General features: G+C 43.3%; 1 protein-coding gene across 1 annotated transcript in view; it reads right to left on the bottom strand.

Moving 5' to 3' along the window:
* Positions 1 to 1684: 1684 nt before the first annotated feature.
* Positions 1685 to 15214, bottom strand: part of LOC141270747 (gastrula zinc finger protein XlCGF66.1-like) — a 53229-nt gene continuing 39699 nt past the window's right edge. The window contains exon 7 of the mRNA XM_073680854.1: positions 1685 to 2919. Coding sequence (XP_073536955.1) covers positions 2003 to 2919 — 917 coding nt within the window. The 3' untranslated portion in view covers positions 1685 to 2002. The remainder of the gene's footprint in view (positions 2920 to 15214) is intronic.

Genomic DNA, 15214 nt, shown 5'->3' with positions numbered 1-15214 from the left:
GTCACAACAGGGAAGCACAGGTTCCAGAGGGCTCCATCCAAATTAGAAGGTACATGCATCACTAACATGGGGTTGAACTCGTATCATAGGTTTCCTCTCTGCAATTACCTATATCCCACATCCGTGGCTTTAACCCATTGCACATTAGAGACCTGACCTGGCACACCACCATTGGTGAATCAACCCCACTTGCCAGCACGGTGATCTACTGTTTCCTAATGGGGCACCTCACCTCTACACCCCTCTGTAACTACCACCCCAATTCCAGAACCACACTGTGGTACATTTACTTATTTACCATTGAACCCCTTCCAACCTGTGCGTGTCATATGTGCAAGGGGAGGGCTTTATTATATAAGCCCGTTATGCAATTCCATCCAGCTTTATAAGACCAAATTCATCTGGCTGGCCTCCTACCCCTCATGTCCTCACTTTTGGACAAAAACAGGTCTGCATCTCTAGCTTCTTCAAGGGCATCTCCGCTTTGGCCAATCAAGTAATAGTCGAATGTGAACAGGAATTTACCCAGTTCCAGTCCAAACTTTCCACACTCACAACCAGAGTGGACACTTGCAAGACTTACAAGAAACAGTGAGAAGTCACTTCTATCACTTCAACAAAACCTAGATGACTTGAACAGTAACAGGAGGAACAACCTCCAAATTTGGGGATTACCAGAATAAACTGCCTCCTCTGACATTCCCTTCATCATTCTATGGATCTTCAATGGTCTACTTGGATGTCCTCTGGGGGCCCCAATAAAGATTGACAGAGCGCACAGGGCTCTCCGCCCTCCTAACCCAGAAGATCCCCAACCCAGAGACGTAATTTGTCATATCCACTTCTTTGCCATCAAGAAATCTATCCTTCAAGTGGCACGGAAGAAGAAAAGCTCACAACAGGCCAATCCAAATTTTTCCAGATATTTCTTGCTACAGCTGCGAGACAAGAACATTCCCTTTCGTTGGTGTCCCCTTTTCCCTGACAGTACAGAAGGGATCTCAATTAGTGATGAGCGAGTATGTTCGGTTAACCCTTTCGCCGAGTATACTCGGCCGAGCACCGAGTATTTATAGAATGCTCGGGCTTTAAGTTTTCGTCGCTCCGTGAACATCATCAGCAACTCTTTGACAGATTTAATACACGTGAGTAATGCTGGAAAAACAGGCATTTCTCACATGCATTAAATCTGTCAAACAGTGAAACCGAAAGGGTTAACCGAACATATTCGCTCAACACTAATCTCAATCAATTATGTTTTGCTCCCCCAGAGGAACTTCCAGCAAGTTTCCTGGGCTCCGGAGGTCGACAGAGAAACCACATGACCCATTCCGCAGCTTCTCTATGTGGAGGACTCCCACCAAAGGAAGGCCAAAGGTAACAAAAGGCAACCCACCCCACTGATCCTTTAGTGTTTGGCCTCCTATTTTACCTAACCCCACACTAATAGATGCATTATGTAAAATAGGAGGCAGGTCACTGAAGGATCAGTAACCTGTCATAAGAGCATACAGCTGAATAAGAAAGCAGAGCACCAGATAGAGCCCACCCCACAACCCACCCCAGAGAACGAGAATATCATTATCTCCAAACTGAAAGTAAAGATTATACAAAAACCACAGGACAGATTTAATCAACCAATGTATCATTATAATCAGTGTAATGGCACCCACCTGACAGTGTCTGTAGTTTACTTAGCCTAATCCTGCTGAGAGGTGCGCTTTAAAGCATATGAGTAAAGATAATCATGGTATAAGTATCATGAAACCAATGTAGTATATGGACAAGCAGGACAGATTTCGTCAATCAAGGTATAATAATTTTAATCAGTGTAATGGAGCACTCCTGACAGTGTATTTCGTTTACTGAGCACAATTCTGCTGACAGGTGCACTTTATTGCTTTATGTAATCAAGTCTATATATCCCTTTTGATTTTCTGTTTATTGTTACATTATGTTGTTACAAAATCAATAAAACTTTGAATTTAAAATAAGAAAATGGCTACTTTCTTTTATGAGTTTTTAGATGTGCAACAAGATTTCTTTTCCGATTAAAACATTTCCCACATTCTGAACATGAAAATGGCTTCACCCCTGTGTGAATTCTCTGATGTGCAACAAGAGTTGATTTCTCTGTAAAACATTTCCCACATTCTGAACAAGAAAATGGTTTCTCCCCTGTGTGAATTCTCTGATGTGTGACAATATATGATTTGTGTGCAAAACATTTACCACATTCAGAACAAGAAAATGGCTTCTCCCCTGTGTGAATTCTGCTATGTATAACAAGTGCGGATTTCTCTCTATAACTTTTCCCACATTCTGAACATGAAAATGGCTTCACCCCAGTGTGATTTTTCAGATGTGCAACAAGATTTATTTTCTGATTAAAACATTTCCCACATTCTGAACATGAAAATGGTTTCTCCCCTGTGTGTATTATCTGATGTGCAACCAGGTGGTGTTTCATTGCAAAACATTTCCCACATTCTGAACATGAAAATGGTTTCTCCACTGTGTGAGTTTTCATATGTACATCAAGATGTGTTTTACGATTAAAACATTTCCCACATTCTGAACATGAAAATGGCTTCTCCCCTGTGTGTATTATCTGATGTCTAACAAGATGTGATTTTGTTGTAAAATATTTCCCACATTCTGAACATGAAAATTGATTCTCTCCTATGTGGGCTATGTCATGTTGAACAGCCATCCTGTGACTTTTGATTTCAGCAGATTCTTGTCTCATCAAGGACAAATATGCAAAAGGATCAGATGGCAGATTTTTTCTGATAACATCTTGAGGTGTATCTGGTATAATGACATGTTCTTCACATTTATCAGATAGGATACCAAGATTATCTGCTGAAAAAGTTGAGTGTATCAAACGTCCCTCTGAGCTCCTGGTACAGTCACCTGCTAAGAATAAAAATTATTTATATTACTATTTATATTATATACTTTATAGCATTTCTGTGCAAACTGCAATATAATTCAATTATTAATAGACTAAGACACTAGACCACAAAGAGGAACTGAGACTACAGTGATAGTACAGATAGAAATCTGTAGACATCTCTCATTATGCTCATGGCTGATTATTTTCTAACTACAAGGGTGACGGGTGGCTTTTTACTTTGGAAAGAACACTTTATACTAATAATGTCTTAACCCCTTCCCGACCTTTAACATACCCAGTACGTCGTGGAAGGGAAGTACTTCCCGACATATGATGTACTGGGTATGTCATGGCGATTTTACTCGCACAGAAGCTGTGCACGTGCGATAGCCGCTGGGTGTTCAGTTAACATCATAGCTGACACACCCGGCTCTCGCTGCCAGGAGTGGTGCCCGCAACACTCCTGGCAGTTTACCCCATAAATGCTGTAATCGATATCCCTCCCTCTCCCCCCCCGCCTCGGCGCCCCCGCGACATCATTGCAGGGGCCCGATCACTGCCATGATGACCAGAGGTCGTCATGATGACATCCAGGTCACCAGGATACAGCAAGCCACTTAGACCATGTGCAGAATATGGTCTAGGGGGCTTGGGTCACTGAACAACTGACAGTTATAAAGCGTTATAATGCTCGTACATTGCAGTGCTTTATAACTGTGTTCAGACTGTAAAAAGTGAAAGTCCCATAGAGGGACTAAGTAATAAAGTGTAAAAAAGTAAAAAAAATAAAATAAAAATTGTTAAAATATATATTTAAAAAAAAAATAATCACAAAATAGAAAAAAAAACTAAAAATATATTGTACCTATAAATTTGTATTTGTATGTAAAAAAAACAAACATAAGTATATGTTTGGTATCACCATGCCTGAAGGACCTGCCCCATAAAACTGTCACACTAGTTAACCCCTTCAGGTAAAAAAAAAAACAAAAAAAAAAACAAGGCAAAATAACTTTTTTCATCATACCACCCAACAAAAAATGAAATAAAACCCGAAAAAAGAACGTAAATAAAAATGGTGCCTCTGAAAACATCTCGTCCCGCAAAAAACAAGCCGCTATACAACTCTATCAGCAGAAAAAAAAAAAAAAGTTATAGCTCTTAGAATACAGCAATGCAAAAATAAGTTATTTTTTTCTATAAAATCGTTTTTTATTGTGTAATAGCACCAACACATAAAAAAAACTATATAAATTTGGTATCGCTGTAATTGTACTGACCAGAAGAATAAAGCGGTCTTATCAATTTTACCACACGCAGAACGAAATAAAAAAAAAAATAATAATAATTCTTGAACGGCTGGTTTTTGTTCATTCTGCCTCCCAAAAATCGAAATAGAAAACGATCAAAAAAACAATATGTGCCCGAAAATGGTACCAATAAAAACATCAACTCGCCCCACAAAAACAACAAGCCGTCACATGATTATCGGCAGAAATATGGAATAATTATAGCTCTCAAAATATGGCGATGCGAAAACTTGTTTTTGCAGTAAAAAGTGGCAGTTGTCACACACTAAGACCATCATAAAAACTCCGATATAAATCTGGTATCGCTGTAATCGCACCGACCTGATGAATAAAGACGCCTAATCACTTATACTGCAAGAGGAACGGCGTAAAAAATAAATAAAACCAATTCTTCACCTGCTGATTTTTTCATTCTGCCTCCCAAAGATCGCAGTAAGGCTTGGCTCACATTTATCCTGAGCTCTGCGCTGAGTGCTTTCATCGAGGTTTCCATTAAAATCTCTGAAATACGCGATTCAGACAGAACACCCGGTGAAAGATTCTCTATAATGTGGCAGATGGAGACACTGTGGACGCCATCTGTTTCTGTGAACCAGCGTGTTCATCTTTTGCGCACCTATGCAAAGGACACCGCTGAACAGAGGCCAGACGGAGTCCTGTGTAACTCTGCTAACTCATCATAGTGAATAGATGCCTCGGGAGTTTCATCTGAATCACAAAACCATACCGTGAGATTTAGATGAAAACCCCAAAGTGCTCAGTGTAGAGCGCAAGATAGATAAATGTGATCCAAAATGTTATGTAAAATGTTCCTAACAGAAGCATCAGATGGGCACAATGTAATGGACTACAATATAATGGGCACTACAGGGGCAGTTTCATTCAGCAACATCCACTGCTGCTTGTTTATGGAAAATACTCATGGAGACAAAATCGTTACTACACTTGTAGACAAATTCCCAAATGGGTATAATTTCCAAAATAGGGTCAATTGAGGGGGATTCTGCTCTTCTAGCACTTAGGGGCTCTATATATGGAGTCCGCAAACAATTCTAGGAAAATCTGTGCTCCAGGAGGCAAATAGCGCTTTGTCGCTCCCGAGTCTCGCTGTGTGGCTAAACAGTGCTGTAACGGTATTTCCATGTTCAGCTGAAATTGCGTGACAAATGTTGGCGCCATTTTTACCCATTTCCCCTTGTGAAAAACTAAAATCTGATCCTACAACAAAATTTTGGTGGTAAAAATGTAATTATTTTTTCTTCACTGCCAAATAGTATAACATTCTGTGACACACGTGTGGTGTCAATATGATCACTGCACTCCTTCATTCATTGAGAGGTGTAGTTTGTAAAACAGGATCACTTATGGTGGGATTCTGCTTTTCTGGCACCTCAGGGGCCATGACCTCAGTGGGTCATGGCACCAGGAAACCAGAACAGTAAATCTGCACTATAATATGGCACTCCTCTTCTGAACTTGGCACTGTGCCTGAAAAGTATTTCCCGATTACATGTAGGGTATTGGCGGAAAAATAGCACTTCAAACTGAGGTCTATTTTTTTCCTACTAGCGCTTATAAAAAATAAAAACTTGGGGCTAAAACAACATTTTAGTGGTAAAAATGTAATTATTCTTTCTTCACCGCCCAATGGTATAAAATTCTGTGAGGAACATGTGGTGTCAACATGCCACCACACTCCTAGATGAATTCATTATGGGGTGTAGTTTATAAAATAACGTCACTTATGGGGGTTTCTGCTGGTCTAGCATCTCAGGGGCTCTGCCAAGGTGACATGGCACCCTTAAACCAGTCCAGCAAAATCTAAAAAGTAGTTTTCGACCACATGTGGGGTATCTGCGTACTCAAGAGAAAGTGCACAACACATTTTTTTGATCCATTTTCTCCTGCTATCCTTGTAAAAATGAAAAATTTGGAGGCTAAAACATTTTTGTGGAAAAATATATTTTTTCATTTTCACAGTTCAACATTGTAAAATTCTGTGAAGTACCTGTTGATACAAAGTGCTCACCACACAATCTATATAAATTCCTTGATGGGTCTAATTTCCAAAAAGGGGTCACTTGTTAAAACCCATTACTTGCCAAATTATCAATTTTCTTTTTTGTTTTTTTGGACCTAATTGGACCTAATTAGAAAATCTTAGTTGCTAGAAGCAAAAAATTAGGCGTACCAAAAAAAGGACATTGGTAGATAATGGGTTAAGGCGTTTCCACTGTTGAAGCACATCAGGGACTCTCCAAAAGCGGCAGGACCATTCCTTCCTTTCTGAGCCCTGCTATGCGCCAAACAATAGTGCTCCCCAACATATGGGATATCTGCGTACTCGAGAGAAAATGGAACCCAAAATTTGTTGCGCAATTTCTCTTGTTACCTTTGTGAAAATAAAAAAATTGGGGCCTAAATACATTTTTGTGGGAAAAATTTGATTTTTTATTTTCACTGATCTATGTTCTAAATTTCTTTGAAGCACCTGGGAGTTAAAAGTGTTCACCACACATCTAGATAAGTTCCTTGAAGGGTCTAGTTTCCAAAATGGGGTCACTTGTGGGTGGATTCCACTGTTTAGGCACATCAGGGGTTATCCAAATGTAACATGGCTTCTGCTAATGATTCCATTTTGCGCTCCAAAAGTCAAATGGCGATCCTTCCCTTCGAAGCCCTGCCAGGGACCCAAACAGTGGTTTTTCTCCACATATGGGGTATTGGTGTCAATCCTCTCATCCCCTCAAGATGGCTGTACCATCATTGTAAATAAGCCCCTGTACTTTGAGTCACCCAGCTTTTACGAGCAGGGTCGTCATTATTTTTGCTTTAATTATTGTATTATCTTTAGCTATCGTATTTTTCGGACTATAAGACGCATCGGACCATAAGACAAACCTAGGTTTTAGAGGAGGAAAATAGAAAAAAAATTTAAGCAAAAAATGTGGTCATGATGCCCTGGTTAAGGGGGAGGGGGTCTGCTGTTGAGACTGTTATAGGGGTAAAGTCCCCCAAATCTGTTAATATCCCCCATCATGGTATATATGGCCCCCTCCTTCCTGTTATATGTGGCCCTCATCCCCATCCTGGTATGCATGGCCCCTCTCATCCCTCTTCCAGGTATGTATGACACCCTTCATCCTGGTATATATGGCCCCCGCCCATCACACCCATCCTGGTATGTATGGCACCTTTATTCCTCTTCCTGGTATGTATGGCACTCATCATCCCTGTATGTGTGGCCCCCCTCATCCCTCTATGTATGACCCCCCTCATCCTGGTATGCTTGGCACCCCCTGGTCCCCGTCGTGCTGCACAGAAAAAAAATAAACAATTATACTCACCTCCTGTCTCCTCCAGCACTGTGTCCTGCTCTGTGCCAGAATAGTCACTGCTCCCCACACCGGGACTGTGTGCGTGGGGAGCAGTGACCATTCATTCTCTTAAAGTCCATGAATATTCACCACACCCATGGGAGTGGTGAATATTCATGGACTTAATAGCGGACACACTGACCACTGAGCGCAGCAGGAGCCGCGCTGCGGCTACAGTGTGGGTGCTATCAGAGAGAATGAATGGTCACTTCTCCCCACGCGCACAGTCCCGGCGTGGGGAGCAGTGACTATTCCAGCACAGAGCGCCCCATGGGCGTGGGAAGGAGTGAATATTCATTTTCTTTAGTAGCGGGCATAGTGTAGGCTGCAGCAAACAGCTGCTGCCTCCTGTGCCCCGCCGCTGTCGCTTCCCCCACCACCCACAGCCACAGTATTTATGTATATCGGACTATAAGACTCACCCCCCACTTTCCTCCAAAATTTTGGAGGAAAAAGGTGCGTCTTAGAGTCCAAAAAATACGGTATGTTACTTACGACTGTTGTATATGAACCTCTGAATAGTAAAGCGCTGCGGAATATGTTGGCGCTATATAAATAAAGATTATATTATTGGTGCACTCAGGAGAAATTATACAACAAATTGTATCGTGCATTTTCTCCTGTTACCCTTGTAAAAATAAAAATTTGGGGCTAAAAGAACATTTTTGTGGGAAAAATGTGATTTTCTATTTTCACAGCTCTACGTTATAAATGGAGACGAATGAATCTATCAAAGTTCGGTTCAGATTGGCGAACTTCCTGATGTGCGCCGAACAGTTCGTTGAACATATCCGAACCCCAATGAATTCAATGGGAGGCAAAACGATTAGAAAACTACACTTCCAGGGGGGGCCAAAAGCTGCCAAAACAGCTCAAATTGGGGGCAGACACCAGGAAAAGTGGCATCAATTGACCCACAGTAGAAATGTTATAATAGCACAACAGCAGTCAGGCATGGGCCATGCATGAGACAGGGTCTGGGCCAGTATTTACAGCTTTGAATTTAATTTAAAATTAAGACGAGGTGGGTGAGGGACCAGTGTAGGCCTGCTGTGCTGGGAGCCCTGATACCTCATGCAACATCTCAAACTGCTTTTCTGCTCAGCCACACTCAGGTGGAACAAACATCAGCTTCGTAGACTACTACTGTTAGAAAAATTTAAGGATAGTAACACAGGTAGTGGTCTGAAAGTAAGTGCTGGCCTGCTGGTCTGGAAGCCCTATAGCTACAGGCAACACACATGAAGGAGACCCAACTTGGAATCCAAACATTTCCAAAAATTATGGGCAGACACCACTAAAGTGGCATCAATTTCACCAGAGTAGAAATAGTATAATGGGGCTCTGACACCCCTTCCAATACAGGCAATCCACCAGAAGGAAACCCAACTTGGAGTCTCCGCATTTCAAAAAATTTCTAGTAACATCAGCTGCAGTAGCAACAGCAGGCGCAGAAGCCATGACAAAGTTGTCACAGACAGCAATAACGCGAGATCAGTGCAGCACAGTAAAAACTACACTGCCCAGTCTGCGACTGGGGTGCGAAAGTCATTGGAGATCCATGACTTGTTCATCTTGATGAAAGTTAGGCAGGCTACACTTTCAGGGGACAGCCGGAAATGCTTATCCGTCAGGATACCATCAGCAGCGCTTAAGACATGTTCTTAGAGAACGATGGCTGCTGGGCATGACAAAACCTCCAAGGCCTGACATGCAAGATCAGGCCACTATTCCATTATTGAAGACCAAAATGCAAAAGGGTCCAATCCACACCCCTGATGGCATTGATATCGAGCTTTAGATACTCCTCCACCATCCTCTCCAGTCGTTCACTATGTGTCAGACTTGTACTCTGTTCTGCTGGTGCACGGACTGGTCTAAAAAATATGTAGGAAAGACTCACAGAAATTGCTTCGGCCACTTACACTGTTGCGGCTGCTAATGTTTTTGCGTTGACTACGCGACGTTCCCAGGGTTGGAAGTCTAGAACTGTGATGCACACTGTGTGCCTCACTGCTGTCTTGGGGAAAACCACTCTTAAGATTTTCTACAAGTGTGTTTCGATACTCCAGCATGCACGTATCCTTTTTCAGGGGGGAAAGCATCTGGCCAAATTTTCTCTTGTACTACGGATCTAACAGAGTGACAACCCAGTAGTCAGCACTATTTCTAATCCTAACAATACAGGCATCATGTTTTAGATAGTGCAGCAAGAGGGCGCGCACGTGTCGGGCTTGTCCATGAGGTCTAAGCCCATGGTGTGTTGGTGGCAGGATAACACTGAAGATTGCTTCCTCCGTCCCCTCCCAGCAACCACAAACAAAGAGGGGATCGTTATCCTTTTCATCTCCTGACTGTTGCACACCCATCACCTCTTCCTCCTAGTCCTCCTCCATTTGTTCCTCAGCTACTGCACCTTCACTAACAGTTTGTCTGGTATCATGAGCCCCCCTCGATTGTGTTCCACCCTCCCCTGGCATCTGCCGGTGCGAAGACAGTCCAGAACTCAGATATGGTTATCCCTCCCTTCTGGGACCACCACCTCCTCCCGCAGAGTATTCTGTGCTCCAGCATGTAGATGACCAGAATTGTGATGCGGATGACGGCATTGTCAACGCTAACCATCTAAGCAGCCCTTTTGAAACTGTGCCCACTCAGCAAGGGTGATTTGCACCACATACGTATTGCATTGGCCCAGGATATGCAAAATGACATACTGCACCAGGGCTCATCGCTGCAACACGTGCAAAGTGGAATTCCACCGTGTTGGCACATTGCATATCAATTGCTAAACCGGTAGGCCGAAAGACCCCTGTAGTGATGCAAGTCGATGACCCACGAGATGCGAACAGAGAAAGTGAGCACACAGCGACCGTGTTTTCTGCAGCAGCGCATCCAGGCCTGAATAGGGGCGGAGAAATTGCTGTACCACCAGGTAGAGGATGTGAACCATGCAAGACGTGTGTGAGGTTGCCCCAGCGTAGGGCCGCCACCAGGTTCACACCATTATTGCACATGGCATTCTCTGGCTCCAGGTTCATTGGAGACATCCATTGCTCAAACTGGGCCTGGATAGCTGTCCACAACTCTTGAGCTGTGTGACTGCGATCTCCAAAGCATATTAATTTAAAAACACTGCCTCATTGCGGTGAGCCCTGACTGCGCAGTCTGGAGGTGGGGGGGATTCTCTCTGCACTGTTGGAACGCGTGTCTCATTAATGGAACAGTTGAGGGAGCAGGAGGAGGCTCTAGAGGAGGTGAATGAGGCAGAAGCAGTGGAGGAACTGTTAAATGCAGAGGTTTGTGCCGCAAGCCTTGGGGATTCCAAGACTTGTGGAGCAATACCTTTCTCGCCTGCCCCCAGAGCCACCAGTGCAGAGTCAGCGAGATTTTAACACCCCTGGCCATGCTTGCTCATCCAGGTGTCAGTGGTGAAATGTACCCTGTCAGACATAGAATTTTTCAAGGAATGAGTGATGCTGTCTGCGACATGCAGGTGTAGCACAGCTTTCATAGAGAAGTAATGGCGACTGGGCAACAAGCAGAAAGGCAGCATTTCCATGGCCAACAGATTGGAGATGGTGAAGTTCAAGCTCTTGGCTTTGGCATGTGTAGGAGGAAACAATCTTTTATGTGACCACAACTACAGGACAGAGGGCTGGATGCTGTGCTGAGAGAAGGTGGACTAGGGTGATCATGAGAAAATGCTGGACTGTGAGTAGAGTGCAGGTGGAGATGTTATGGTGGATTGAGAAAGATGTGGTGTGCTCTGTGTCTGAGATCGGTCAAAAACAGTAGGCACGTCCACTTCCGTAACAGCTGACGGGCTCCCACTCACCCCGACTGTAGCGAGTAAGCAAGGAGGTTCTGCAGCCAGAGACCTGTGTGAGAACACTTGGCACGGTGATGGAGGAGGAATAAGCAGCAGATGCGGTTGATGGGGCGGCCGGTGGTTGGTGAAGCCCACTAGTCTGCATTTTATCGCAGGGAGATTCCCAGACTAACATGTTGATCGTGCATGTGCCAGTTCATGCATGTAGTATACAAAATGAATGGATTTTTTCCTGTACTGAGTCTTTGTACCAAGCCGGCAGATAACGCGAGTTAGGTCATCCTTTGTGGTCTCAAATAAGGCCCAGGCTAGGCAAGCCTTGCTGCTCCTGCAAACTGCAGTTAAGCAAACCGCTGCTGGCCACAGCCAGAGTTGTGGCTGATGATGCAGTGCTTGCTATGGTTGCATCACTCAGTATCTGTGCAGGAAGCCGCAAAATAACCTCCTCCTCCTCTGCGGAGCCACAGTGCAGCGTGCCTCAGGGTTCACACCAAGTGGGATCTACAACCTCATCATCTTCCTCTCTATTCTCCCACTCCTCGCCCTGAGAGTCACCCTCCTTTTCTTTCTGCTCTGACAGCACAGTCCACGTGCACCTCAGGTATTTGAGTCTCATCGGGATCATCTCCATCCTCGGGGGTTAATGTCTGGTGATGAGGGTCTAGATTCTCCTTGGACCCTACTATGTCCAGCCCCGGATCCAACTGAAAAAAATTTGGGGCATCGGAGCCAGGGCCGGCTCCAGGTTTTTGTGGGCCCTGGGCGAAAGAGTCTCAGTGGGTCCCTTTAACAGATACCACAATTCACAATGCACAGATACCGCAGAGAAATATAGCTATAGTACAAGGCCAAAGATTTGACTTGCTTCTTAAATTTAGTGATATCTATTGTAAATTCTACAATAGCTCAGAAACCAGCGAATCCTCACAGCGCAAAGTGCAGACAGGACAATATAGTCCTCCATACAGTATTATGGGCCCCATATAATACTCCATACAGGATACTGGCCCCCATATTATGCTCCATACAAAATACTGGCCCCCTTCCAAAGCTCCATGCAGAATACGGGCCCCCTTCCAACGCTCCATACAGAATATTGGCCCCCATATAACGCCCCATGCAGACTGGACCCCCATATAACGCCCCATGCAGGCTGGGCCCCCATATAACGCCCCATGCAGGCTGGGCCCCCATATAACGCCCCATGCCCCCATACAGGGCCCTGGCACTTGCGCCGGGTTCTGACCCCGGGCCTGATCGGAGCAGATGCTTTCCCCACAGTTAGTTGGGCGGTTGGAGAGTTGTGACGTTGGGGAAAACAAGGGTAATTGGGGTGCCACCTCTGAGGACTGTACTGTGTGTGATGTTAAGGTGGAGGAAGAGGAGGACAGGCCACTTGATGCAGCGCTTGCCATCCAGTGGCACACGCTTTCTGGCCCTCATCTACAAGGCTTACTGCTGTGCCGCTGCCGAAGAAAGGAAGTCGAGTTGCCCGTCCAGTAACAAAAGTTGTCAGTTGTCCTTTAATAGGATGAGACGCTGTTTGTTCAGAAGAGCTTTCAGTAACATTACCACCTACCCCACATACACCTCGAACACCAAGCCTATTCCCCCTTCCACCAGGACCTCACTTTTTCCCCACTCATTTTGGATGTACTCTTCCCCTCTTTTTTTTTTAATCAGATCATTTTTTATTGTGAAAGATATTAAGATACATTTTAATTTTTAATTTGTTTTTAGAAACAATCAAAACTAAATAACAGAAACACACAAATAAAAAAACATAAGTTAACCAAGTACAAACCGGTTCCTATTAACGGTCATCGTAGGTAGGTATTATAATTCGTTTACTATAAATTACATATATGAATACAAATATAAATGAATACCCTCTGACTACTTGTAGTTAACCATTGTTCCCATATCTTTATAAATTTTTTAAGGGCGTTTCTTTTAATATATGTTCACCTTTCCATACATAAGACATTGTTTAGTTTGGATTTCAATTCTTCTATCGCTGGGGGGGGGGGTTCTATCCAATGTAGTGCCAAAAGTTTTCTAGCTTGAAATAGTACTTGGGAGATAGCTATAGCTATAGGGGAACCCGAATCCAGCCCCTCCTCCAACCGACCAAGTATGCAGATTCTGGGATCCAGCAGTATATGGATTCCAAACACAGATTTTATTAATAACTACCCCCTTCCAATAGTTTCCAATGTTTACACACTCCCATATCATGTGCATTAAATGAGTGTCGTTTTTCCTGCATCTTGGACACAGGTTGTCCACTTGTATACCAACTTTAAATAAGATACTCAGGGTCTTATATACTCAATGAATAAGAAAGATTTGGGACAGTCTTTTTGATTCGGACAAGGATAATTTAGGAATTAGAGCCAGCACCTCTTCCCATTGTTCTTCAGATAGGTGACCCAAATCTCTTTCCCACTTTACTTTGGCTGTGATGGGATACTTTTCTAAATGCACAGCCATAAGCTGCTTATATATATGGGAAATTAAACCCTTCGTGTCTATCACAGAAGCAATTGTATCAATTATAGAGTGTTTATTTATAATGTCATTTGCTCTGAGTTGTGCATTATACGCATGACGTATTTGCAAAAATTGATAAAAAAACATTTTGCGAGTAAGATTGTAGTCTGCTCTTATTTGTTCGAAGTTTTTAAATATTCCCTCAGTTAGAAGTTGCGACAAAAGAAAAATCCCATCTTCCCAATTGCTGAAGCCATTTAGCTTATATACCTCTGGCATGTTGTAGTTATACCATAGAGGGGTGTAGTTTGTGAATTTCCCAATTCCTAGCATATTCTTCCCTCTATCCCATACTTTATATATCAGGTTCAGCGTGGGACAGTTTGGGACATTCTCTCGAGGGGGACCCATGTCTAGCACTGACATTGGCAGTTTCCATATAGTTCCTTCTCTAACTAGTTGACCTGATATTCCATAGTGTTCTGTTGTTCCCCAACCGTGAAACTGTTGCATTTGTGAGGCCAAGAAGTAGATCCAGGCATTTGGGATAAATAATCCACCATTATCTTTTCCTCTCTGCAGGGCCTCTTTTTTAATTCTGGCCTGTTTCTTTTTCCATAAAAGTTCTCGGAACAAGCTATGTATTTTATAAAAGAAAGTTGTGGGGATCCATACTGGGGTATTATGTAGGAGATATAAAAGTTGAGGCATGAGAATCATTTTTATTAAATTGCCTCTCCCGATTACGGACATTGGAAGTCGACACAAAGTGATTATTTTAGTTCAGAATTTTATCAATATGGGAACCAGGTTAAGAGAATAGTATTCCTGGGGCCTGGCGGTAACCACTACCCCAAGATAGTTAAAAGTATTTGCTACCTGTATCCGAGAATTCTCCAGGGATAAATCTGTTGTAAGGGATCTACGGGCATGAGGACTGATTTATTCCAATTAATTGTTAATCCTGACCAAGTTCCAAATATTTTAATAAGATTCATTGCTGGAAAAATGGAGGAGACCACATTTCCTAAAAACAAAAGCATGTCATCCGCATATAAAGAGATCCTCATCTCCAGTGACCCACAACGGAAGCCAGTTATTTCAGTAGAAGAGCGTATTAAACAAGCTAACGGCTCTATGGCAATCGCAAAGAGAAGGGACGACAGGGGGCATCCCTGCCTGGTTCCCCTCCCGATCGTGAACGTCGCTGATACACAACCATTTACCCTAAGTTTCGCCCTAGGAGATACATTTATTTCATATATCTAGCTGTTATATGCATCACCAAACCCCCTGCCTCTCA

This window comes from Phyllobates terribilis, unplaced genomic scaffold (assembly GCF_046119375.1).
Source record: "Phyllobates terribilis strain yellow unplaced genomic scaffold, ASM4611937v1 Scaffold_5__5_contigs__length_657084704, whole genome shotgun sequence".
NCBI classification, from domain to species: Eukaryota; Metazoa; Chordata; class Amphibia; order Anura; family Dendrobatidae; genus Phyllobates; species Phyllobates terribilis.
This window is presented reverse-complemented; position numbering and strand designations above follow the sequence as displayed.